Source organism: Ceratotherium simum, chromosome 24 (genome assembly GCF_057802395.1).
Source record: "Ceratotherium simum simum isolate JZ-2026a chromosome 24, ASM5780239v1, whole genome shotgun sequence".
Classification (NCBI taxonomy): domain Eukaryota; kingdom Metazoa; phylum Chordata; class Mammalia; order Perissodactyla; family Rhinocerotidae; genus Ceratotherium; species Ceratotherium simum.
The window spans coordinates 42,301,332-42,326,103 of NC_141923.1; the positions used below are offsets into that span (position 1 = coordinate 42,301,332).

The 24,772-nt window shown below is 42.4% G+C and overlaps 1 protein-coding gene across 2 annotated transcripts in view; it reads left to right on the forward strand.

Moving 5' to 3' along the window:
• RTN1 (reticulon 1) overlaps positions 1–24,772 on the forward strand; it is a 231,887-nt gene that overhangs the window by 200,939 nt on the left and 6,176 nt on the right. Inside the window, exons 1-6 of one of the 2 annotated variants that reach the window (XM_004426208.3) lie at positions 3,094–3,161; positions 18,560–18,767; positions 21,239–21,377; positions 22,854–22,923; positions 23,449–23,495; positions 23,581–23,639. In XM_004426208.3, coding sequence (XP_004426265.1) covers positions 3,101–3,161; positions 18,560–18,767; positions 21,239–21,377; positions 22,854–22,923; positions 23,449–23,495; positions 23,581–23,639 — 584 coding nt within the window. In that variant the 5' untranslated portion in view covers positions 3,094–3,100. Of the gene's footprint in view, positions 1–3,093; positions 3,162–18,559; positions 18,768–21,238; positions 21,378–22,853; positions 22,924–23,448; positions 23,496–23,580; positions 23,640–24,772 lie in introns of those variants that run through there. The other variant, XM_004426207.3, reaches the window with a different exon arrangement.

Sequence of the window (24,772 nt, forward strand, 5' to 3'; positions counted from 1 at the left end):
ACCTCCATGCACTTGTCTGCAAGTGAAATATTTATTTCCCTCTTTATCTGTCCCCCACACACATACTAGACAGACACGATGCAGCCACTCTGGGCATGGTGGCCTTCAGCATTCATCTTGATCTGGGATGAGATGACAAAACTTGACTATTGTGCTTTTCCTTAGAACAGACTGCCTAGTGCGTGATTTCATCCTGAAAACTAAAGAAATCGCTTCCTCTGCTGGCAGGCACCTAAGCCGAGTTCTGAGCTGGCTACATACAAAGGCCGTCTGTTCTCTCCTGGTTTAAAGAAAGTGGCAGTTCCTGCTCACTTTTAGCAAGCTTTATTTTGCTTTCTGTTTTCTTTTAGCACTTAAGGATAATTTACATATCTTTTCTACCATTCTATCATTTTGATCTTGGCAAGAGGTTTCAATTAGTACTGTGTGGGCACTTGTGCAAAGAAAGCACCCATCTACAATGTTTATGGGAAATAAATTCTTATTATTTCATAGAAGCAAACGTCTAAAGCTATAACCCATTTGTATATTATGAGAGAGAGGTCCAGAGGTGATAAATGACTTGCTGAAGGCCACATAACTCACCTTTGTAAAACAGGTGGGTCTAATACCCACATCCTCTGATTCCCAAATTCTTTCTACTCTTCTGCCTGATTTTCCTTTAATAAATTCATTTATGTTTCTTGTACCACCTATGCATTAATCTAAAGCCCCCCCCAGTTCTTATTTCACTGTGTATATCTGTGTATCACATAGTGTGTATCTCTGTCTGTGGCATCTGATGTCTTACCTCCTCAATCTTCAACTATCAAACTGCTATACTGATTTTTCAGGTGCATCAAGCTTCTCTCTCTAGACTTAGCATGACTCAAAGGAATGTGGTCTTTCAGCCAAGCTGACATTCCAAGGTCAACTTTGTGGCCAGTGAAAACGCATGGCCCAGGAAGTCTGACACAGCCCTCCTCCGCCTGAGGGAGAGCCAGCCTCTGCCTGCTCTTCCTTGCCACTCAGTACTGTCAGATTAGCAACACCCCCAGGCTCTGGTAATGTGGTGGACACTAGTGTACCTGGGGGCACCTTCTGGACTTAGGGCTGATGACTGGGGCCGTCATTGGACTGGCAGTGCCTCCTGGTGGCCAAGGATCCAGAAGTTTCCAACTGAAGTGGCCAGTGCAGCAACAGCCCACCTGGCAACCCCTTCCCCCTCCTTCCCTCTGAATCTCGTCCCCACCTGTTTGCGGTTCGTCCAGCTCCACGTCATGCAGTGAAAATTCATCAACTACCAGTCTTTTCAGTATTTTGCTGACTAAATTCCCAAACATGACCATGACAATGAAAAAAATTGGAGGGGGCGGGGAAGGGAATATAAATCTAAAAAAGTCACTGATGTCGCTAGAGCAGGTCAGTTTGAAAAGTGCTTTGTAATAATGTGGTTGCTGTTTTTCCTTCTCATCAGCCCCGTGGGAACTCTGACACCCCCTCTCTTGTAGGAGACTTCAGCAGCCCAGAAGTGCCAAATCATCCTTCTGAAGTCCTTCTTACTAAGCTTCCTTAAGAATAATTTCAGATGTGTTACAGAGATATGCAGAGAGGCTCGCTGGTTTCTCTGGAAGCTTGTATCCTAAAAAGAATATGCATGACCCCAAAGATTATATTTTAAAGAGCATATGCTTCATAAAATGAAAGATAAATCATGACTACAGGCATGACCTTGCGACTGCTGTCCCTAGGTCCTTGCTGGCACAGGATGTGCGAATGTGGATTTGGGTCTGGGAAAGAACACTTCTGTGTAAGGGATAAGGCCACGCCACAACAAATGAAGTGGGGTCTCTTCCTTCTATATGCTCCTGCCTTCTCTGTCTTCATGCTGTGTCTTGTCTCCTCAAGGGTTCCCTCCACCAGGACTTTCTTTCCCAGACTGCCCAATTCCAGTACTTTCTCTGCTATTTCTGCCTTTTCCTCCTCAGAATGCACCTGTCCACGGTCCTTTCTCTCAAGGCCTTGATGTATAATCTGGTAAGGTGTTTCATGCTGAGATTCAGATAGCCGGTCACCACCATTGTTCCGCTCCACCCACTGACATCTGTGTTGTAACTGAGTACTCCTGAAGCTCTCCACACACTGGGCTTGGAAACCGGCTTCACCCACCACGTCATACACTGCCTTCCTCACCCCCCCCCACCCCATCCCAAAGATGATGTGTTGAGGCAGAAATCCCTTTGCTTCCCTGAGTACTGCTTGGATGCCCCCACAACTGACCACTCTTGGAGTGTCACTGCAGTGACCAGGAACTCGGTGTGCCAGGGTCCAAGGGCTTTGATCTGGAGCGTACAGGCACCACATTCTGACATTTATTCATTCAGCCCACACACACAGCTGGAGAAGAGGGGCAGCAAGAAATACACAAGCCCTCAGGGATTGAGCTGTAGGATTTCTTCACAGGGATTGTGGCTTGCCAACAAAGGTTTTGGATACTCGTGGAATATTCCAAAAGAGGGAGAGAACTGGCAATTGTTTGGAAGATGCCAGGCAATTAAAATAAAGAGTGGTCAGAATGTAAAGAATTGAGGAAAAGAGAGGTGGGTGAGCGATGGGGACATACTGAAAGCCTGACACTGTACTGCCGTCAACTCTGTCTCATCCAACAAGTTTCTTGGGTTGCTAAGAAATTTCTAGAATGTGCACTCTGCCAGTCAGGAACTCCCAGGAACAGCCCAAGTCCCCTACTCTCACCGCATTGTTGGCCCCTTTTCCCCACCTCTTCTTCCAAACCTCCCACACCAGGTTTGCTTTCGTGCTCTCCCGGCCAGAACCGCTTTCGCAGTCTCCAGGGCAGCACCCCAGGGCGGCCGCGCTACGGTCTCTCGCGTTGAGCGGCGCCCGCATCCCCGTGCGCGCAGGCAGCTCCGGCGCCGCCGCGCTGATTCGCTGCCGCGGAGACTGCGGCGCCCGCCCCTCGCCGCGCGCCGGCTGGTGCAGCCTCAGTGTGTTTGCAGCCGCGCGGCCGCCGCGAGCCCAGAGCTGCAGCCCGGGCACCGACGCCTGAGTGCCGGCTCGGCGCCCCCGAGGACAGCAACGGCGAGCCCCCAAAGGCCGCACGATGCAGGCCGCTGCCGATTCCACCAAGATGGACTGTGTGTGGAGCAACTGGAAAAGTCAGGGTATTCTCTTTATTTCAGTAGTGCATGCCTGCGGCGCACGGGCACCCTGAGACCCGGACTCGGCCATTGTGCATCATTTCACCTGTGGGACCTATGCATGCTTTATACCAGGAGCTTTCTGTTGGGGGGAGTAAACTTGTTATGTCAAAAATCAAAATGGATGGTGTTTGATTTTTTTTTCTTTTTCTCTCTTTTCTTTTTTTTTTACCCCCCACCCCCACCTCTTTGTTTTCTTGTCGTAATGCTAGTATTTTAAATAATGCATCATTTGCCTCCTCCTGGAGCTCTTTTGGGATCCGTTGATCATTCAGTACTTATTTAATGTCTTCTCATGCCCAGAGTTAAAATGTTTTCTTATTGTTCTATGCATCCCAGTGCATTTAATTCCTGCCGAAGGGTTGAAATCTCCTGGTAGAACCATTAACAGAGAGGGCTGTAGTGCATCCTTGTGAGAGGGACACACCCATTTCAGGGTTGTTATTTGTGGTCACACAAAGGAGACTGGAAATGCAGACTAGCTCTCGAAACCCTGAAAATATGATGGCGTAGCCACATTTTAGGATGGTTCACTTTGAAATATTTTGGGGTTTTTTTGCCTGTTATTTGGGTAACCTGTGACTACTATTTATTAATAATGGGTATCTGTGGAACAAGTGGAGGGAGATAAAAGCCGTGCCGGTTGCCCTCCAGTATAACAGGTTTATTTTCAAATAGTCCATATTAGCACTGGGTGTGGCCACCCTCCAGCCTCGCTTAGATTGCTTTTCAGCCATTTTTCTTCAGCCTCATACTTCACACATCCATCTCTCCTTTGTTACATTAAGATTCTCTCCTTCACCTTGCTCAGTTTGAGATTATGAGGAGAAAGAGAGAATTTCCAAGAATGAATTATGTGTGGTAAACTTGGATGTTTGTAAGACGAAGTGTCCTTTAATATTTAATATGGTTCTGAAGAAGGCGCATTTGACTTAACCTGCAGGGTTGCAGCATCCCTTGGGGACAAGAATACTCTGGAGCAGAAGCTGATTTTTTAAAAACCTGGCATCTTTCTCCTTGTAATTTTATATCACAGAAAGAATGGGATGCCTTTTCATCTTTAATGCCCTGTGGGAATTTTTCTTTGGTAAATTTTTTAAGCAAAGAAGAAGTAAACATGGGGCTCAGAATTAGGAACACATTTGCTCTGCCTCTTATTTGTTGGTTGGGTGACAAAGACATAAAATACAATAGTTTAGTTCAAATTATGTGGGTCTTTTGGAAATACAAGTGTCCAAAGTAAGTAAATGGACCTAATAGATTTAAAGGCCAGGAAATAAGAAATGTGTGGCAATTCAGGGGCGTAATTCCACAGAATGATGACAGAGACATGGAACAGCATGTGTGTTATAGAGAAGGCAGCTGTGAAAATGCTTGGTAACATTTCATTCTTATGTGTTTAGACTCATCCGGTTTATTTGAAAAACACACTTGACAAACAACTGTGGCTTGATGTTAACATCAGGTTTAGTTGGACATAAGACATGAAAAAGTTGGGTTTTAGACTATGATTATGGGTTTCTTTTATTCTTACCAAAAGTAGATACCAAAAGGTGGCAGATTTTCTGTTTTATTTGTGTAAGATATAAAATCCTACTTCATCACAATCCTATGTGTTTTGCCTCAGTTGACCTTCTCCTTGGGGGGTTAAAGAAAAACACATGGATGTTTGTAATCAGAAAATAACACAAAATGCCACAATTTGTCCATTGAAGATCATCATTTTCATTTCCAATATACAGCTACCTGTGAAGATTAATGCCAGATCGTGGAAGGTCTTTTACACCCAGTGACCTTTGGTAGTCTTCAATACCATTGATTTCCTTTTGTCAGATAGAACAAAGCCATTATCTTGAAAATTGACTAATAACTGGGTAAGTGGGTTTATAGGCGTAAAATAGAAATGGTAGGAAGTAAATTATTCCTTTTTCTCCCAACTTGGAGCACTTTTCTAAAGAGAACTAAATATATAACAAGATTTTTGTTTAGCATTTTCAATGTATCTTCTTCACCTTAGTTCCCTCATTGTCAAAAAACAGTTGTTTTTCACCCTGGCTGCACATTAGTATCACCTGAGGAGCTTTAAAGACCACAAAGGATGTCTGGGCCCCACCCCCAGAGGTTCTGCTTCAATTGGGCCAAATATCAGTATGTTTTAAAAGCTCCTCAAGTAAGTTTAATACATAATCAGGATTGAAGCCACTAGTGTGTCAATTCTTAGTGATCCCAATCCATAGACCAGCAGAGCAGAGTCCAGGATACACACGATGACATGAGTGTGAGCGAGGAGCAGCTGAGTGCAGCTAACAGAAGTCAGTGGAACATTGTTGAAAATGTCCTCCAGAAGTCTTCCGAGGTGAAAGTTTTGCTTGGAAAAGGGCATAAGGAAAGTGAGCTTCAGGTTTCCTCCGTATTATTAAACATTCCATGGAGAAATTGCGGTACATTGAATATTTCATGAATACTCTACTGAAACTAATACAATGTGTCACGAGAACTGTAGTACGCCTGGGAAAGGAACCTTATATTTATTTTATTAATATATATTCAGCTATAAGTGAGAATGTCTAAAGAGAGACTCAAGTCCACATTATATACTACATTACATAGATTTTCCTTCCACTTGAAAAAAATAACTGCCACCAATATTGGTTAATAAGCCAAAGCCCATTCTACTCAATGAAAACAAAACGAGAATAAACAATAACCTAATAAAACACATATATAAATAGTAATCTGACAGACCACAACAATACTAATGTTTATCAGGCACTTTTACTGAGTGCTTTATTTGCATCATTGCCTTTACTCCGTACAAACTTCATGACGTGTAAGTTTTATCATCATCCCATCTTCCAGGTGATGAACCGAGGCTTCCACCAAGGTGCGCAGCTAGTAATGCCCGAGGCTGGATTCCAGCCGAGGCTGTTGAGCCGAGAGCCCCTCACTTCTCACTGCTGTACCATCTGCCTCTGAGCTAGATGGTTTTTTCCTTAATGGTTTTTCTATAAATATGAATTATCTAGGTAATAGTGATTGTGTGGGCTTAATAATCCCTCATATTTACAGTTTTCATTTTGCCAAACATCTTCTCATTGGAGCTTTTCAGTTTACTCTTGAACGCCGTAAGGCTCAGAGACGTCAAGTGACTTGTCCCAGGTTTTTCGGTAAGTGGCAAATTGAGTGGTAAAAGGTGACTCTTGGCTTCAAATCCAGAACTCTTCCCATCTCAGCACTCACTGCCTCTTTTACTAACACTGAGTTCAGAAAGTGAACTCATTTCCCTTCTGAGATATCTTCACATAGGTCTCGCTGTAAAGACAAAGCGAAGTTTAGGCAGTGATGTTGACCACTTTATGCCGTTGTCGTCGTCATCATCAGTGCATCATCCTAAATTCTCCAGCGATATCATCTGTGTGCCGGTTGCCATCCTAGCTCTTGTTACATGTCTTACTTTAATTAAGGCTTCGTGGGATTATTGTGTTACTCTCATTTTGTAGAGGAAGAAACAGGATCTTAAGGCTGAGATGGCCAGTAATTTGCCCTAGGACTTAACTGGGTCCCAAACGCAGGGCAGTCTGATCCCCAGACCTGCTCTTTTAGCTCCTCTACCGTCTACCCAAATCCAGATGGTCCTGTGGCAGGGGAAGAGTTTGACTAAAACCATTCATCTGTATCATTCCATTTGTGCTCAAGATTGTTTTCTCCATATATCACCATACTCAACAAATTCACCTGGCGGGACGCTTGGGGGTAGGATGGGCTGATACCTGTCTCATGCCTGGGGCTGTGGTCAGCTCCCACTTGACTCTGTTGGCGGCATGTAAAATATTGAAAGGAGAAACACCTACCAGAGAATATAATCTAAGATATTTCTGTTTTTTTACAACAGAAAATATTTTGAAAATGTTATGCTGGCTTACAGTGCTCTGTGGAAACACTCTTCGGGGTAATGTATTCTGAAAGGTGCTGGTTGGAAACAGCCAAGCCTCCCAGAATACACAGAAGTAATGTCTGTTTTAGCCACAGGAATTGAAAGAGATGCTTGTATTTTGAAAATGGCATTTTGTAAAGACAATTTTACACATAAACATAAAGGCACACCAATATCACCTTTTATCAAAAACAGCATTTTATTTGTACTCAATATTATTAGAATACTATACAAATATTACAACATAAATAATTTGCAAAGTCCCTCTCTGCAGATTCTAGTGAGATCCAGTGGGAAAACTGGCTTAGCTGGGGATCTGGGGATGTTGTTTTAATGAAAGAAAACTCTTATTATACAGATAACATACCAATTGTACGTAGTTATTACTCCTTGAAAAATAAAACTCTCCTTTTTCATAATGTATTGTCATTTTCAAGAGAATCTTTATAAGGGAATATTGCAAAGTTTTGGGAGAGAATGATGGCTTTATTGTTTTTCTAAAAATGATACACATTATGAAAATTTCTGTTTGTACAAAGAGAGGTTCAGATGAAAGCCACAAATCACCCAATGTCCTACACCTGAAATTAATCAATATTAATATTTGTGGAATATTGTTCAATATCTCTATACCATATACAATGAAGCTAGAGGGCTAGGTAGGCAGCAAAACACCTTTTATAATATAAGATTATACATATCTCAAAAGGTGTTTGAAATAATTTAATGGAAGAAACTGACACGACGCTGAAAGAATTGCTGAACTTCAAATGCATATTTTCTTACTGTATGAGCTATTCCTTCCTAAAATTAAGAGAAAGACTATGATAAACATCAGTAGGTTAGAATCATTTTGTAATTACATGTTTTGATTTTAGACTGTACAGATAGACTCTCTGCAGTGTCTTTTTCTTTAAGGAAGACCCACCATGAGTGAGAAAGATTGACAAAAATGCTGTTCCAAATCCCCGTCTGCAAATCTGTGATTTCTCTCAGATTCCCATGAATTAATATTTCTTTCATTAAAAAACAATAGTATTCCTGATACTCTGTGACTAAAGCATTTTGATTCCTATTTATCAATAGGGATTGTGGATGAAATCTTCCATCCTGATTGCAGGCCCTTCTTTATCATTTTTAAAGTTTCTCTCTCTCCTCCTTGCCTCCCTCCTTCCCACTTTCTCCTTATATTTGAAATGATATTCTTTACTCAGTTCTTTTTCATCTTTAGACTAGTTAATACATTTGGGAACAGAATCTGTGAAGTAATTGATATATTTTAAATTAGCTTATAATAGAATTAAATTCTAAAATCCACTGAATCCAGCAAACAAAAGCTAACATGGGTGAATAGCTTTTGGAATATCACCTTTCTTTTCAGAAATAATTAAATGTACATCTCCACCATGTTTCCCATCCTTCTCAACCTGATCTCCTAAGTTGTGTGCATATTTGGCCATGAGGTAATATTTATATATTGTCACCTTTCCAGTTCTTATGAAAGTACACACAGCCATTCAAGAAACAAAACTGCCTTACAATTAAGCTCACTATTTGAAAGCTAAAAATTTGATATTAATAATTCTTTAAAAGCCATCTTCTACCTAGGTGACAATAACTACATTAAAACCTTGGTAATTACAATTGTATTCCAAATGTATAGCATATATCTCAAATAAGATAAATTTGTTAAGAATTTCAGAGATTAGAAGTATAGAGTTCTATTTCTCCCAAACATGTTTGAGCTATATTTTTAGTTAAATCTGAGCAAAATTGTCTTGTTTCACAAAATCAAATCCTAAATCCTTCTCTATTCCTTTTATTGCCAAAGGGGAGAAAATAATTCAAGCATTACTTACAAGTTCTTTGCCCAAAGTGGTGTTAATTTTGAACAAATGAAAAGTACAAATATGTAACAGGTTTTAATTTTTGAAATTTATTGCAGTTCCGCTCATTTCACAAGGGCGTGTTTCAAATGTGGTCATGTTTTGTCTCCTGCTTTCAGAAACATTTCACCAAAGTGCAGATCCAATTTAGTGGTGACAGGAGTCAGGAAGGATGTAGTATTTTATTGAATGGAACAGAGGTTCAATGAGAGAGATTCTTTTGCTTTGTCTTACATCTTTTTAGTTCAAGAAACATTTTTGCCTTTAATTTTAAATATATTCATTTTTTTTATTTTTTATTTTTTGGTGAGGAAGATTGTCACTGAGCTAACATCTGTGCCAATCTTCATCTATTTTCTATGTGGGACACTGCCGCAGCGTGGCTTGATGAGTGGTGTGTAGGTCTGTCCGTGCCCGGGATCCGAACCCAAGAACCCTGGGCTGCTGAAGCAGAGTGCGCAAACTTAACCACTACACCACCCGGCTGGCCCCTAAATAGATTGATTTCTAAAGAAGAACCAACAGCTGTCTACCTCCGTGGTTCTTTTCTATTCCGACACATTGATGGAGTTTAAGAAGGTGTGGCCCAGACTTAAGATTGTGTGTCTAATTATGACTGATGACCAACTGACCAAATGAACAGTTTCGTGTTGTGATCTGGTCAGAAAGCTTAAAGAGAGGAAAAGCACCTGGAGATACTCATTATTCAATACCTTGAAAATCTTTGTGTGCCTTCCTCCATGACCACATGCCCAAAGCCTGTCTTTCTCTCCATCTGGCCATCTCTTCCTTTGATACTAGAATGAGCTCATTTGCTGGAGGTTCAGCAGAAGAGGAGCTGGCCCACTGTCTTAAATACTGGCTGTTTCATTTCTTGGCCAGGCCTACCCCACCAAGGTGACAGAGGGCCTAAGCATCATTGTGTTAACTTGGCAGCGTGGAGAGAATGTGGTCCTCGTGGTGAGAACTAGCAAACAGGAATCACATTCAGCTGTTAACTCAGGAAAATGAGAAATGCTTCATGAGCATAAAAGCAGTTTTTGCCTTTGGTCCAATCTCAAGGGCAGTTGTTAGAAGAAGGCGTTTGCTTTTGTCTCCCATGGAGGAAAAGTACCAGCGCTTGTTACTGGCTATGGCTTTGGCAATCAAATCCTTCACTTTCTGTTGTTCTGCCGAAGCTCATTTGGATGATCCATGTGGATTAAATGCTGTGCTCTTTTGCTATCTACACGAAGCACCAGGTTTAATGTATCTTCCCTTTCAAAACATCCACAGAATTGAAACATCCAGAAATGATAGTGTTGGCATTGTTCTCTTGACAGTCACATTGGCTGCATTCAGGAGATGGGAAGGAAGAGCTTGGAACGTGGAATCACTGCAGGTGTCTTGTCAGCAGACGTCCCTCCAGCAGTGTCTGCTCTGGGCCCAGAGCTCCTGGATTACTGTTTCAAGTTTGCCTTTGAGTAGGAGACTGTTTCACAGCAAGTGACACTCGGGGGTTGGTTGACTGCAAGGTGTCGTCTTTGAAGGTCTCTGTGTATGTTTAAAGCATTTTATTACATCTTTTTCCATTATGTTTCTCCAGTTTGATGGCAAATGAGAGAAAGTTAAAGTAGGGGAAGTTACCACTGTTTCTGTTAACTGTGGGGATATTTTGTCTGCCTCATGAAAATCTGTCAGAGAAACAGGCTTTTCTATCACTGCTTTGGACACTGGGTTGTAAAAAACTGAGGTTTTTCTAGGCTTCTAATCCTTTTCACAAGGTAGTCAGTTATTGTAGCCAATTATATGAAGCTTTCTAGAAAGTTAATAAAAGTCAATAGCATGTCATTTTTCAACAATGCTTTTGCTGAAATGCTATTATCTATGAAGAAGAATTTCTCACATATTCTCACTTGGCCTTTTAAAAAGTAGCATTAACTTGTCACTTAGCAAGTGGTGTAATGTTGCCTGAAATCTTTTCTGAACCAAGATGGAATATAAATAAATACATTTAAGAATATGGTGCAATAATGCAGGTAACTGTGCACAATTTATTGCCATTTATATTATCCACTTATACCACATTTTGCCTTATAAATAAAATATGAATAGCTGCACCACTATCTTTTCAGTTCATACATTTTTAATAAACTTTCTGAATATTGCAGCCACAATTGGGTCATATAATTGAATACATTTAAAGTAGTTTCCCAAACTAAAAATTTTTGGACTGCAGCAAAGGGCTTTCTTTGCTGAAATTTGACATAGGATTTTGTTTCCATGTAGCTCTTAATTCAAACCTTGGATTACTTCTCCTGTTTTTCTTTTCTGTTCTTGGTTGGATTATGGAAATGGGGGTAGCACTGATTTCAGCATTTGAGATTAGGATTCTTCAAATCTGCCATCATCTGCCAGTTCACCCTTGACCGAATTAGTTCTAAGTCAGCCCCAGGCAGGCTGCAGTGTGCTGCCACTTGTGGTTTGGGGACTAAGATGAGATCACCAAGCCCAGTCCATTTCTCAAATTGATAGGAGGCACTGACCTCTCCTTTCAAAGCCAATGCATTACTCTTGGGCTTTTAGCAAAGTAACTTTAATTTTTATAACTGGCAAAGCAATACAGTAATTTACCTGTCCTAGGGAGTATGCTTACTAAATGAGTCCTCCGATGTTTAAACTCTCACCTGGCCTTTCTGCATTAGGAGGATATTGAAAGAAGAGAAAAGCTATCTTACTTTGTTGTACCCAAAGACTACTTGGGGTCATTTGTTGCAGTTACAGAGTTACTTATATTATTTTTATGTGGGTTCTAAGGAAACTTTATTCAAATACCCATTTTTCTGGATCCAGTACTATAAAGCTTCCTACACAAGTTTACATCACTCTAAGAAAAATTAAACTGTGAAAAATCGGCATTTACACAGCAGATTGTGTACACAGAAGTTCTCTTCTCTGATCACACTTCATCGCTTCCTGCCGTTCCCACTGAATCATCAGAGCTTCAGGCCATTTGCTGGCACTCTGACCACACACAGCCATTGCCCTTTTCCCAGCCCATCAGTTCCCAAGGGTCTTGACTCCCTGTCCTTCCCAGCTTGAGCCTGAGGTTGTTCATTTCAGTTCTGCCCTCTTGGATCTTCAGCTCCTCTGACCGTGCTCCTTGTGGCAGTATGCAGCCCTGGGTCAGCCCACCGTCTGCTGCTCAGAACACCCGGCCTCTAACCCTGTTGAGTGGATCCACTAGAGATCCTTAACTTCAACCAAACCCTCTTTACTTTCTGGCAGTCCTTTTATTCATTCCTTTGTGAATCCTTACTGTATTTTCTAGATCAGCGCTATCCAATAGAAATATAATGTGAGTCACATATGTAATTTTAAATTTTCTAGTAGCTATATTAAAAAGTAAAAATAAAAACAGGTAAAATTAATTTTGATAATATATTTTATTTAATCTGGCTTATCCAGAGTATTAGCCTTTCAACAAAAAATTAGTTTAAAAAGTATTAATGAGACACTTTCCGTCCTTTTTTGAACGCAGTCTGAAATCCGATATGTAGTCTATACTGGCAGCACATCTCAATTGGGACTAGCCACATTTCAAGTGCTCATAGCCACATGGAGTGTGGCTCATCACTACTGTACTGAACGACGTGGGTCTGGACCTCTCTTAATCTCTTCAAGCCCTACCCCAGCCCCCTCAGACTCAGGAATACCTCAGGGTTCATTTTCTAGGGAAGATCTGAGTGAATCTACCTCAAGCCACTTCAAGCCACTTTATGTTGTTCCCTTTCCACCTCAACACATATCTGTAGCCACGCCCATACCTTCTCGACATGTCCCTCCCTTGTTACTCATCCTTTCATTCTGCTCCCTGCTTTGAAAAGAAAGAGCTGTGACTAATCCCATTCGTTCCCCACTTCTCAGAGACTTTGCTCAATCGAATATCTTCTCTTTCCAGAATCCTCACTTCTCCCTTCCCACTGACAGTCTCAGATTTTGCTCAACCTAAAGGTTTACTGTTGCTATTACTCCCCAAACTACCATTTTATTTACCATCTTCTTTCTTTCTTTGAACTTCCCACCACCTCCCTAACCCTTCACAATGTGGTTCCGTCCTCACTACTCCTACCTCTCTGCCAACTCATGAGAGACCTGCAGTCTCCAGGTCCAGGGGGCTCGTTTCCCTCCTTATGTCTACAGCATTCTGCACTGTAGCCTACCTCATTCCTCTGGGCACTTTCCTTCTCCTTGACTGCCATAACCATCACTATTGGGGTATCCATTCTCACACTCAGACAGGACTCTCTTTAAAGCTTCACTTATTCCTTTGAATCTTAAACTAGGCTTCATCCCCAGTTGCATCCCTTAGTCTCTCCTCTCTTGGAGGTTTCCTCCACTGTCATGGCTTCAATCATCATTTCCACTCAGAATACACTCAAATGTAAATATTCAGCCTCCTTTACTAAATTTCATTGCTGCATTTCCAATTACCTACTGTACATATTCATCAGAATATCATAGGAATATGATATTACTGGCCATTTAACTCAGGGCTACTGTGACAAAGCCTAGAAAAACAAATCATTTGATTTCTAGCTTTAAAAAGTTAGTAAGGGGCTGGCCCTATGGCCTAGTGGTTAAGTTCAGCATGCACCTCTTCAGTGGCCTGGGTTCAGTTCCTGGGCATGGACCTGTGCCACTCGTCAACAGCCAAGCTGTGGTGGCAACCCACATATAAAATAGAGGAAGATTGGCACAGAGGTTAGCTCAGGGCGAATCTTCTTCAGCACAAAGAAGATTGGCAACAGATGTTAGCTCAAGGTGAATCTTCCTCAGCAAAAAAAAAAATTAGTGTGTGTAATTGTCAGCCTCATCTCATTATGATCCCTATCCCATCTCTTCCCCGGGCTGTGTCAAAATGTCCTGTGTGATGTCATCATGTCAGAACCTGGAGGTTTGAAAACAAGTGTCTGCTTTTTCCCAAACTAGTTCACCCTTGGATTCTCAATTTTTGTCAGTGATACTAATCTCAGTCACCCAGCTTTGAAATGTTGCTTTCACCCTTAATTAGCTCTGCCTCCTTTCTCCCACAGCTAATTAGTCACCGTTCTCATTGACTAATTCTTCATAATATTTCCCTTTATCCACCCCATCTCCCTAACAAATTGTTCGCCACATTCACAAACCATCCCACGTTCTCCTTCATCGATTCCAGTACTGTCTCTTCCTTGAACTCAACTTTTGCCACCTTTCACAGCAACAAGGTATATTGGCATTGATTCAGCATTTTTTAAATGAATGTCCAATCTTCCCAGCTAGATCTTAAGTTCCTGAAAAACAGGAACAAAATTTTATGATCTCTTCATCCCTGTGCTTACTCTATGAATAGATGACCTGTAACTGTTTACTGCTGAGAATAATTTGTTTTCACTTAAAGAAAAAATTTCACTTTAAATATGTAGCTCTGGAAGCAAATTTAAATATAATCAGGTTGCCCAAACTAATTTTACATACTTTAGGGGACATTTGACATATAACCATATAACATAAGAGAGGCAACTGTTTTGTTTTGGAAAAAGCATCAAACTTAGGATTTGATCTTGCTTCTCCTGTTAACTAGTCAGTAGACAAGTTTCCTTTTTTTTTTTTTTTTTGCTGAGGAAGATTAGCACTGAGCTAACATCTGTGCCAATCTTCTTCTATTTTGTATGTGAGTCGCCACCACAGCATGGCTGACGCGTGATGTAGGTCTGAGCCCGGGATCCGAACCCACAAACCCAGGCCGCCAAAGAGGAAAGTGCCGAACTTAACCACTATGCCATGAGGCTGGCCCAGTAGACAAGTTTCTTACCTTGTAGCTTCCTCGCCTGCTATAGTCCTGTCTAATGGAGTTTATTGTGAGGTTTAAATGAGGTAATATCTGACAGTGCTTTGAACATTTCAGAATCTATGTAAATAGATAATCATGTCACAAAGTACCCAGAATCAACACCCATTGATGTTTTAAGATAAACCTTTTGTTAACCTCCTAATTAGAAACCTCCAGCAATCTTAGCAAGTTGATTACAACACCTGTTGTGTCATGACCTAAACCAAACTAATGTTGCTCAGTTACCAGTTAACGCTGTCTGCCCACAGTGTCTTCACGTAAAGCACATACCTGGTGCCTGCCAGTCCCGGCTGTCTGAACAGGGTCCAGGGCTTCAGAAGGCTTCTCTAGAGGGCACACCATTTTTAACAGGTGTTAGGCAATTCGTTAAGTGGGGATTCACTTGAAAACAGCAAATTCTGTCTCCCCTTTGCATGAAAACTACTTGCAGGGTCTCCTGTGCCCCTTCACCTCATCTCAGAGGCAGGTAAGCCTGGCCTCCCCTGGCCCTAATGAGTACCCCCTTTAGCACAAATTGTGATGTATTTGTTTCCAAATGTGTCTGCCGTGTGAATCTGTGGGCATCATAAACAGAGGATTACAACTTATTTATTTATTTGCATGTAGGTTTTCTTATTTTTTAACAATTCATTTATTTTGATATCCCTGGCACCTCGCACAAAGCCTAGCACTTGGTTCTTGCTCAATAGATACTGAATAAATGAACAAATGTGGGAGAGGTAACACTGCAGATGATGGTGGTTTTAGTCTCCTTTTTATTGCCCTTCACCCCTCCCCTACATGAAACAGAATAAATAGGAGGCTCCAGACCCCCAGGGGCCTGCAGCCCTGCTGGTCTAGACTCAGGCCTCAGTTTACCTCAATTTGTTGTCTCCAGATCTGCTCAGCCGCAGGGGAGCTAAGCCTCTGTGGAGATCTCTTCTTCTCCCAATTCTGTCATTTACCCTCAGGGTCCCAGGGTTTCTTGTGTCATGTCTTCCAGAAGATCCCTCTTTTCTACCTAAAAAGAATTATTACTTTCATGCTGTGCTCTCAACAAACTCTTCTAAAAGGAAAATCATTTGTTGAACTCATTCAAATTTTGTTGTTAATGACAAGCTAATCTTTAGTGCATTATCCCCTTCTCGGATCTTTGCATTAAACAAAGATGACAAGGGGGCCGGCCTGGTGGCACAGCGGTTAAGTGTGCACACTCCGCTGCGGCGGCCCAGGGTTTGCAGGTTCGGATCCTGGGCACGCACAGATGCACTGCTTGTCAAGCCATGCTGTGGTGGCGTCCCATATAAAGTAGAGGAACATGGGCATGGATGTTAGCCCAGGGTCAATCTTCCTCAGCAAAAAAGAGGAGGATTGGCATCAGATGTTAGCTCAGGGCATCGATGTTAGCTCAGGGCTGATTCCTCATAAAAAAAAAAAAAAAAGATGACAAAACTTTTGAAGATAAAAAGGATTCATCCAAAGTAATGAATTTCTAATAGTGGAATGTTAATCACTGTGACTGGTGATTGGGGCTGGGAGAAGAGAGGCTTTGGAGCAGCAGAACTTTTCCTTTGCCCCTGGAAACCTGCTTGTAGAATCAGCCTAACTCAAAAGAGAAAAAAAAAAATCTTTGTTTAACCCCCAAACATGCTTGTGATTCTCTCCTCTACTTCCTACGTCGCAGAAGTGTTGTACGGGAAAGGGAACAAATTTCTGCCCAAGGAAATGGCCGACTACCGTAACCTTTCTGAGTTAATGCCATTGGTGGACTAGGTGGTGGTGGTGGGTGGGGAGTAGAGGGGATGGATGGCAGATAGCTCAAAGGGGAATTCTCTCTCCAGCTTCAGATGGCTGGGGTATCTTCAGCCTGTTATACAAGAGCCTCCCCGCCTTCAAACCCCTGATCCACTCCCAGCCAGCCTGAGGTAGGTCTGCTGTCACGGGTAACGCTCTGCATTGTTCCTTATGTCCCCTCTACAGCGCCAGGGTTGTCACGAGGCTGTGGGACCTTCTCACGCTCTTCTTTCAGCTAGCCACCTGCCAGTGTGATGGGAGCGGCCCCGCTCTCTCCACCCTGGACGCCTCTGGTCTCCTGGGAGCAGGTGACTGGCAGCTGCGTCTGTAAACTGGGGGCCTCCCGTTTACCTGCACATGAAGCTGGCAGGGTGCGCGACTGCCACTTTCAGCTGTTGCGAGAGGGAAATTTTGTGTCTTATTTTCTCTTTCTGAAAATTGAGGGAAATTTTGTGTCTTATTTTCTCTTTCTGAAAATTAATTGACATAACGTTCTATCAAAACCATTTGTTGCAACAACATGGATGGACCTTGAGGGCATTATGCAAAGTGAGATAAGTCAGACAGGGAAAGACAATTACTGTATGATATCACTTATTTGTGAAATCTGAAAAAAGCCAAACTTGTAGAAAGAGACAGTAGGATGGTGGTTACCGAGGGTTAAGGGGTGAGGGAGATGGGGGGATGTTGGTCAAAGGGTACAAAGTTGCGATTAGAAGAGGAATCAGTTCTGGGGATCTAATGCAGAGCATAGTGATTATTGTCAACAATACTGTATTAAATACTTCAAAGTTGCTAAGAGGCTAGATCTTAAATGTTCTCACCACAAAAAAAAAGAAATGATAATTATGTGATGTGACAGAGGTGTTAGCTAATGCTGCAGTGGTAATCAGATTGCAATATGCAAATGTATCAAATCAACACGGTCACACACCTTAAACTCACACAATGTTATATGTCAATTGTATCTCAATTTAAAAAAAACATTTGTTACTTGCCTAGTTGGAGAATAAATTTGCATACATTCTTAAGCAGGGCATTGATGCTTTTTTCATAATCTGGTGACTACAATATTCTAAATATTTTGATTTTGTATCACATTTGAAGCATCATGGCTTTATTCTTTTGAATTTAATTTTTTGTTTCTAAATTGAGAGGGAAATAACTAAATGATAGAGGTGACATAGATTTTCAAGCTTGAATTCCGGCTTTTTAAATCACAGAATGTAAGTGAACAAATCATGTTGTACAAAATGATTTAACCCAAATGTCAGCTGCAGGGTTTTTTGAGACAGCCACTGATCCTCCAGTTTTGGAGGCAGGCTGGAGCTTTCTTCAGACACCTTTGGCCTTGTCTGGGGTCTCCGGGTCTGCCGCCTTGCTGCTGAAGCCAGCTTCCCTGTTTTCAAGGCTGCGGCTCCTTCTCAGCAGCAGGGACATTTGAGTGACTGATGTACACGTTTACAGGCCACCATTGCAATACAGGTTTGTCAGCAGGGCATCAATGCCATCCAAAAGAGGAGGACAGGTACTTCTCAGAGTCCTGTGTATTTTCAATTTTGATTCAAAGTCACATCATTTGAGCCCCACGTACAGATGGTGCGGCCCAGTGAGATCCGCTGGTAGAGATGTGGGCCTGGAGATTCAACGGCCTTTTCTCATCTGTAGATTTATGAACTACCCTCAGTGATGGAAAGGTTCTTCCAGAATAAAATGGAATGACAGTGAGTGCCCTGGGCACGGCCCTGCGTCTGCTCGTTGTGTCTGGAGTCGAAGGCTGGGTGAGAACCCGCGGCGACCTCGGCTCTGCGGATGCGCCGCGCAGCTGCCCCCCGCCCCCCGCCCCCCCCCGGCACTGCCGGTGCTGACGCGCCTGTGCTTGTGTCCCTCCCCACAGCGATTGACCTGCTCTACTGGAGGGACATCAAGCAGACGGGGGTCGTGTTCGGGAGCTTCCTGCTGCTGCTCTTCTCCCTGACCCAGTTCAGCGTCGTGAGCGTCGTCGCCTACCTGGCCCTGGCCGCGCTCTCGGCCACCATCAGTTTCCGCATCTACAAGTCTGTCTTACAAGCCGTGCAGAAAACCGACGAGGGCCACCCTTTCAAGTGAGCACCCCCGCCGGGCCAGCCCTGCCCAGGGCTGGGCTCCTTCCCTCTGCCTCTGTTTCAGCCCCGGTGCACGTGGGTCGTGTTTCTCTGAGACCTAACAGACCTCTAGTCTCCTTCAACACTCTGTCTTTGAATATCGAACATTTCTGGTGAATTTCTAAAAGTCAATTCTAACGCTTATTGCTTTATTGAGTTTTTATATTTGAGTTACTACTAAATATTTATTATTTATATTTAATATAAACTTATATAATTTATATTATTAATATTTTATACTTAGTTATTACTAATAGTAATTTTAATCCATTATAGTTGTACAGTGTTTTATAATTTAAGAAGTGTCTCAACAATTAATCCTCCCAACTCTGTGAAGAAGGCAGGGTATTATAATCCCTTTTTACAGGTGGGAAAACTGAGGTTCTAAGAAGTAAAGTGACTTGCCCAGGGTCACTTGGCCAGTAAATAGCGCAGAGCCGGGAATAGGGTGTTTGGATTGTTATTTCTGTGCTCTCTCTGGAAATTTAATACCAAAGGGCCAACCTTCTGAGGGGTGCAAGGTTTGTGAATAGTCTTGTAATGTGCCCTCCTCTGCATTTCTATACTGGGGAAATCTGACTAGAATGAACACTGAAGAGGAGGAAATTAAAGAGAAAGAAAGGCCGTGCACTAGGAGGATTTATGAGAATGTGGCAGAGGGAGGTCTTAGCACCGCAAGTTTCGTGCCACCCAGCTCCCCAGTTTGTCTCCCATCTCCAGCTTGTGAGCCCTGGGACTTTCAGCACTGGCTGTCAGTCACGCTCCCCTCGTGCTGGCCCCAGAGTGCAGGCTCCCCTGTGGGTGTCCTCGCCTCCTGTAGCGGAGGGACAGTCCTGACTGCTGGCTGAGACATGTAGATGCTGCTGCAGAGCGGCTTCTGGGCCAACGCCAGTAATTCACGGGGACGCCTCTGAATCCTCCAGCTCGCCTCACCAGTCAGCTGAATCAAGGCCTCAGGGCACCAGGCTCCTAAAGGGGAAAGACGCCTGTGTTATGGGGGCTTGTTGACAAAAGGGGAAAGTCTGTGTCAGACCTCCGTTCCCAGCCTCGAGGTCCTGGCCTCAGTGTCAAACCAGGCACAGTCTGAGCCTTCTTGCCCTTGGGATGTATTTGGCCTTCTTCTAATGCAGAGTAAATGGGTCTTCTGGGCTATAATTTGGCCGTGCAAGTTCCCACCCCAAAGGTGGGAAGAGTGGAGAGGTGGCGTGTCATCTTACGGGGTATATACCATGCCTACCTCAGTGACCCCAGCCTGTGACCAGAGTTGGCACCTGTGGAGCCCTGTCCTGCCCCAGCCTCCGCCCTCAGCCGTCCGAGCGAGCTGATTTCTCCTCGTTCTTGGCCCCAAGGCTGTCCCCTTGCGGGGGAACATGGCTCTCATTTGGCTCATTTCTTCCAATACCCAGTGCAGAACCAAGAGTCTAACTACAATTAGCTCAACTACTTTCTCTTCCTTTAGGAGAGAAATTTAAAATATAAAGCTTTCCTTTGGCTAAGTTGTTTTTCTCAGTAAAAGGAATATCAGACTCAGAGAACATTTTGAATCAAAACATACTATCTAGACAAATCAGTATTTTTCTATTTGTTTCTAACGGGGAGAAACATAAACTTCCTAAAACTCAAGCCATCACAGCTTTACTCTTTTCATTTCAATTCCCAGAGTTAGGTAAACTCTGTAAGAACTCTAGAAATATCCTCTAAGTAGACAATGTGGCGCTGTCTTAAAACAGAGCAGAGGGAGGGAAGGAGAGAGGGAGGATGGACCTCTGTGAGGGAGCATGGCCAAGCAGGAGGATGGACTGTTTGAGGAGCCTGGTGTATGTGCCCAAGAGTTACATTGAACCATTTGAACAAATGAAAAATGAAAAATGCAGTTACTAAAAATACTCCTTGTCATAGAACCATGAACATTTTAATATAGCCCAGGGTCACTTGAGTTTTCAGAGCTCTCTAGATAAAACCTGGGAGTATTTTCCAGAATTCAAACATGAAATATTAAAGTTTTGATGACGAATAATAGTTGGCAGCTAGGATTTTCAGATATCTCAATTATTTAAAAAGATGATTCATCTCCACGCAGCCAAAAAAGCAATGAGGGCTTTCATAGTTCCCTGGCGGGCCAGGGATGTATGGAGGATTCAGCAATGAGCTGACTTTGGACTGGCTGCTCTCTGGTCCCCGCCAATGGCTCTGTATTATCAGCTCACACCTTAAGGCTGTATTAGAGAGGTGGAAACAGTCACAGCGCCCCACTAAGCGACATGATCCCTGGTCCCCAGCACAGCGGCGGCGGGGGTGTATGGTGCCCTGCAGCCTGCTTGCTGGCAGAAAGCCCCCAGGATGGCCTGGCTGTTCTCCTCAGAGGGGGAGAAGGAAAAGTCAGTGTTTCGTGGTCCCTCTGATGGAGCTCTCTGTGGGTGGTCTGTTGACAGGGCCTACCTGGAGCTCGAAATCACCCTTTCTCAGGAGCAGATTCAGAAGTACACGGACTGCCTGCAGTTCTACGTGAACAACACGCTTAAAGAACTGAGGAGGCTCTTCCTCGTCCAGGACCTGGTGGATTCCTTAAAAGTACGATTGCTTAAGCCCTTCACTTGAACATCTTGAGTTTTGTTTTCCCGAAAGGTATAATATAAACCACCATGTAATGGAGAGTAAAAAGCAAGTGTTAATTATATTCTAGAGTCAGAACACCTCCAGCTGTGCGGCACCATGGAGCTCATCCAGTCTAATCCCCTCATTTTACAGATGCCACAACTGTGGCTCCGAGAAGCTAAGACACTTGACCGAGGTTGCCCAGTGAGTCACTGGTCGAGCTGGGATCAAACCCAGGTCACACAGCTTGTAGTTCTATCCTTTTTACCACACACCAGGTTGCTTCCCCTTACCGTTTTCAATTCCTCAGCCAGTTTCCTAAAATTAATTTTAAAATAAAAATCTAGTTTGGGAAATGTGAAAAACATACATGGTTTTTCATTGAAAGAAACTCTGGGCTCTGCTAATAGTAAGACATCCAAGTGTCCTTACACAGTGTGGGCCGTGAGACTGAGCCCCTGCAGGGTGGGGGACCTCGGGTCCCGGGTGTTATTCCTGTGCTCTTTGGACGTGCTGGGTTTCGTTGAACAAGCTGCCTTGACAGCCCTGTGATGTACCTGTAAAACTGAAGTCAATCAATCGTGGTTGGGCAGGGGCAGGAGCGGAGGGGTGGGGAGCCTATGGGGTTGCCGTGAGTTCCCTGTGCTCCCAGAGCTCTTCGTACACACCGGGCAGGGTCTGTACCCGAGGTTGCTCGGTTACTGTTCCAGGAAGGGCAGAAGGAAAAGTGAGTGATACGGTGTGGACCCCCAAGGTGCTTTACTGGAATAAGGTCTTGGCAAGTAATGACTGAAGAGAGACAGCAGGGAGATTATGATTACTTACCTTAGGGCTTTTAAGGTGACGTTTCTCTTCATATTTGTAACGTAAGAATTGTGGGCTAGAGCAGGGGTCGGCAAACCTTATCTGTAAAGGGCCATGTGGTAAATATTTTAGGCTTTGTGGGCCACACACACTCTGTTGCAGCTACTCAATTTTGCTATCGTAGCAGGAAAGCAGCCAAAGACGATACGTAAATGAATGACTGTGGCTGTGTGCTGATAAAACTTTATTTATGGACACTGAAAGTTGAATGTCATATCATGTTCACATATCATGAAATGTTACTCTTGTTTTTATTTTATTCCCCCATTTAAAAATGTAAAAATCCATTCTTAACTCATAGGCCCATACAAAAACAGGCCAAGGGCCATAGTTTGCTGACCCCTGCCATAGATTATTATTTCATTAAGTCTCTTTAGTCTTAGAACAAAGAAATCCAAAGCGTTCCCAGAGCAGTGAAGACTGGATCCTCTTTCAGTAATTCTGTGATGAGCTTTAAATGCTCTCACATTTCCTGTTGAAACCATGATGTATTTTGCCTCAAATTCTAATCTAAAAAAAAGTCAGTGAAATGAGACTCTTACCCATCAGGATGGTTGTAGAAGCTCTGATTATCATTTCCTCCTCCAGTTTGCAGTGCTGATGTGGCTCCTGACGTACGTGGGCGCTCTCTTCAATGGGCTGACCCTGCTGCTCATGGGTAAGGGCAGACGAGTGTGTTAGCGTGTTGTCTTCCTTCACACACTGCGTGAGCAGAAAGCTGCCTGGGCTGTTAGCTCTTAGCTTGTTTTAATAGATTCCCGGGAACAAATGCCAGATAGCCCTGAGTGCAAACATTTCCCTGACCGTCATAGTTCAATTAAAGAGTATAATATATATTACACATTACTGATGAATTTCTTAGTTTAAAGTTGATTTTTTTTCCTTCAACCACAACGGCTTTTATTTGGCTTCTGTTTACAATGATAGTTATGGACAGAAATTCATTTTCATCCTGGGAGGGCACAGTCCACCCTCATTCTGGGATTAATGACTTACTATCTGTAAAGCGCTCAGCATCCCTTCATTTTCCTTATGAAATGCCCTGCCATCTTCTAGCTAGAATGCTGGCTATTATAATATAAATAAAGCTATAATATCACATAATTATATAAAAATGTATCTATAAGCTTATTCTCACTCATAACTTTCAGAATTTTAATACGATATTTGTTTTTCATCCCAGCTGTGGTTTCAATGTTTACACTACCTGTAGTGTATGTTAAGCACCAGGTAAGTTCTATGTGATGTCAGACGTTCATGTTCAATTTTGACCTCGTGACCTTTAGACGTGCTCCTGATTTCCTTCTCTTTGTAGGCACAGATTGACCAATATCTGGGACTTGTGAGGACTCACATAAACGCTGTCGTGGCAAAGTAAGTTACATAGTGCAATTCATAAAAAGAGAGACGGTCTTAAGCCGGCATTTGAGTGGATTAGGTAGGGGTAATAAAAGGATAAAAAATAATAGGTTGGTTTATGATCATTCACTTATTTGAGTCATATATTCATGCACTTCCTAATTATATTATTTCAGAAAATAAGTATGAAGGTAAAAACTCTCAGTTAAACAAAACTTTCAGTAGTTTACTTCAGGTACCATGATGAGTGAGTTTTAGTGAATGAATAGTGTTAAGCTCTGTTTGGGGATGGGCTCATGTTCAAGAACAAGATGGGGTGGAGGAAAGAAGGAAGCTTGACTCAGAGAAGTAAAATTAATTTGTACAGTTTAATTGAAATAAAAACAAATTAACAAACATTTTCAATCTTTTAAATAATAAATATTGATTTCGTAAACCGTTCAAATTATTTTTAAAAATTAGAAAGAATCCTTAAAACTTTTGTTACATTTTAAATTACACCATTTTAACTCAACAAGTGTGTGTGTTTGTTTGCTTATTTAATTAACACCATTGCTTTTTTTTTTTTAATTTTTTGTTTATTGCAGTAACATTGGTTTATAACATTGTAAAAATTTCAGGTGTACATCATTGTACTTCTGTTTCTGCATAGATTACATCATGTTCACCACCAAAATACTAATTACAACCCATCACCATACACATGTACCGAATTATCCCTTTCACCCTCCTCCCTCCCCCCTTCCCCTCTGGTAACCACCAATCCAATCTCTGTCCCTATGTGTTTGTTTATTGTTGTTATTATCTACTACTTAATGAAGGAAATCATACGGTATTTGACCTTCTCCCTCTGACTTATTTCACTGTGCATTATACCCTCAATGTCCATCCACGTGGTCACAAATATGCTTTTTAAACCTGAGTCTTAAATAGATTCTACTTTATGGCTACTTTGTGTATTAGGAGATAAGGATTCTAGTTGTAAGTATCTACAGCTATCATGGTCATTAAACTTAGTTTGCCTTAATTCTTAAATTAGTATTTTTAGATATGTCTCCATCTAAAATGATAGTTTTTATGTTGTCATTATTATTCAAAATCTTGTTTTAATCAAAAGCTGACCTAGGCTTCAACTACAAGTAAATGTC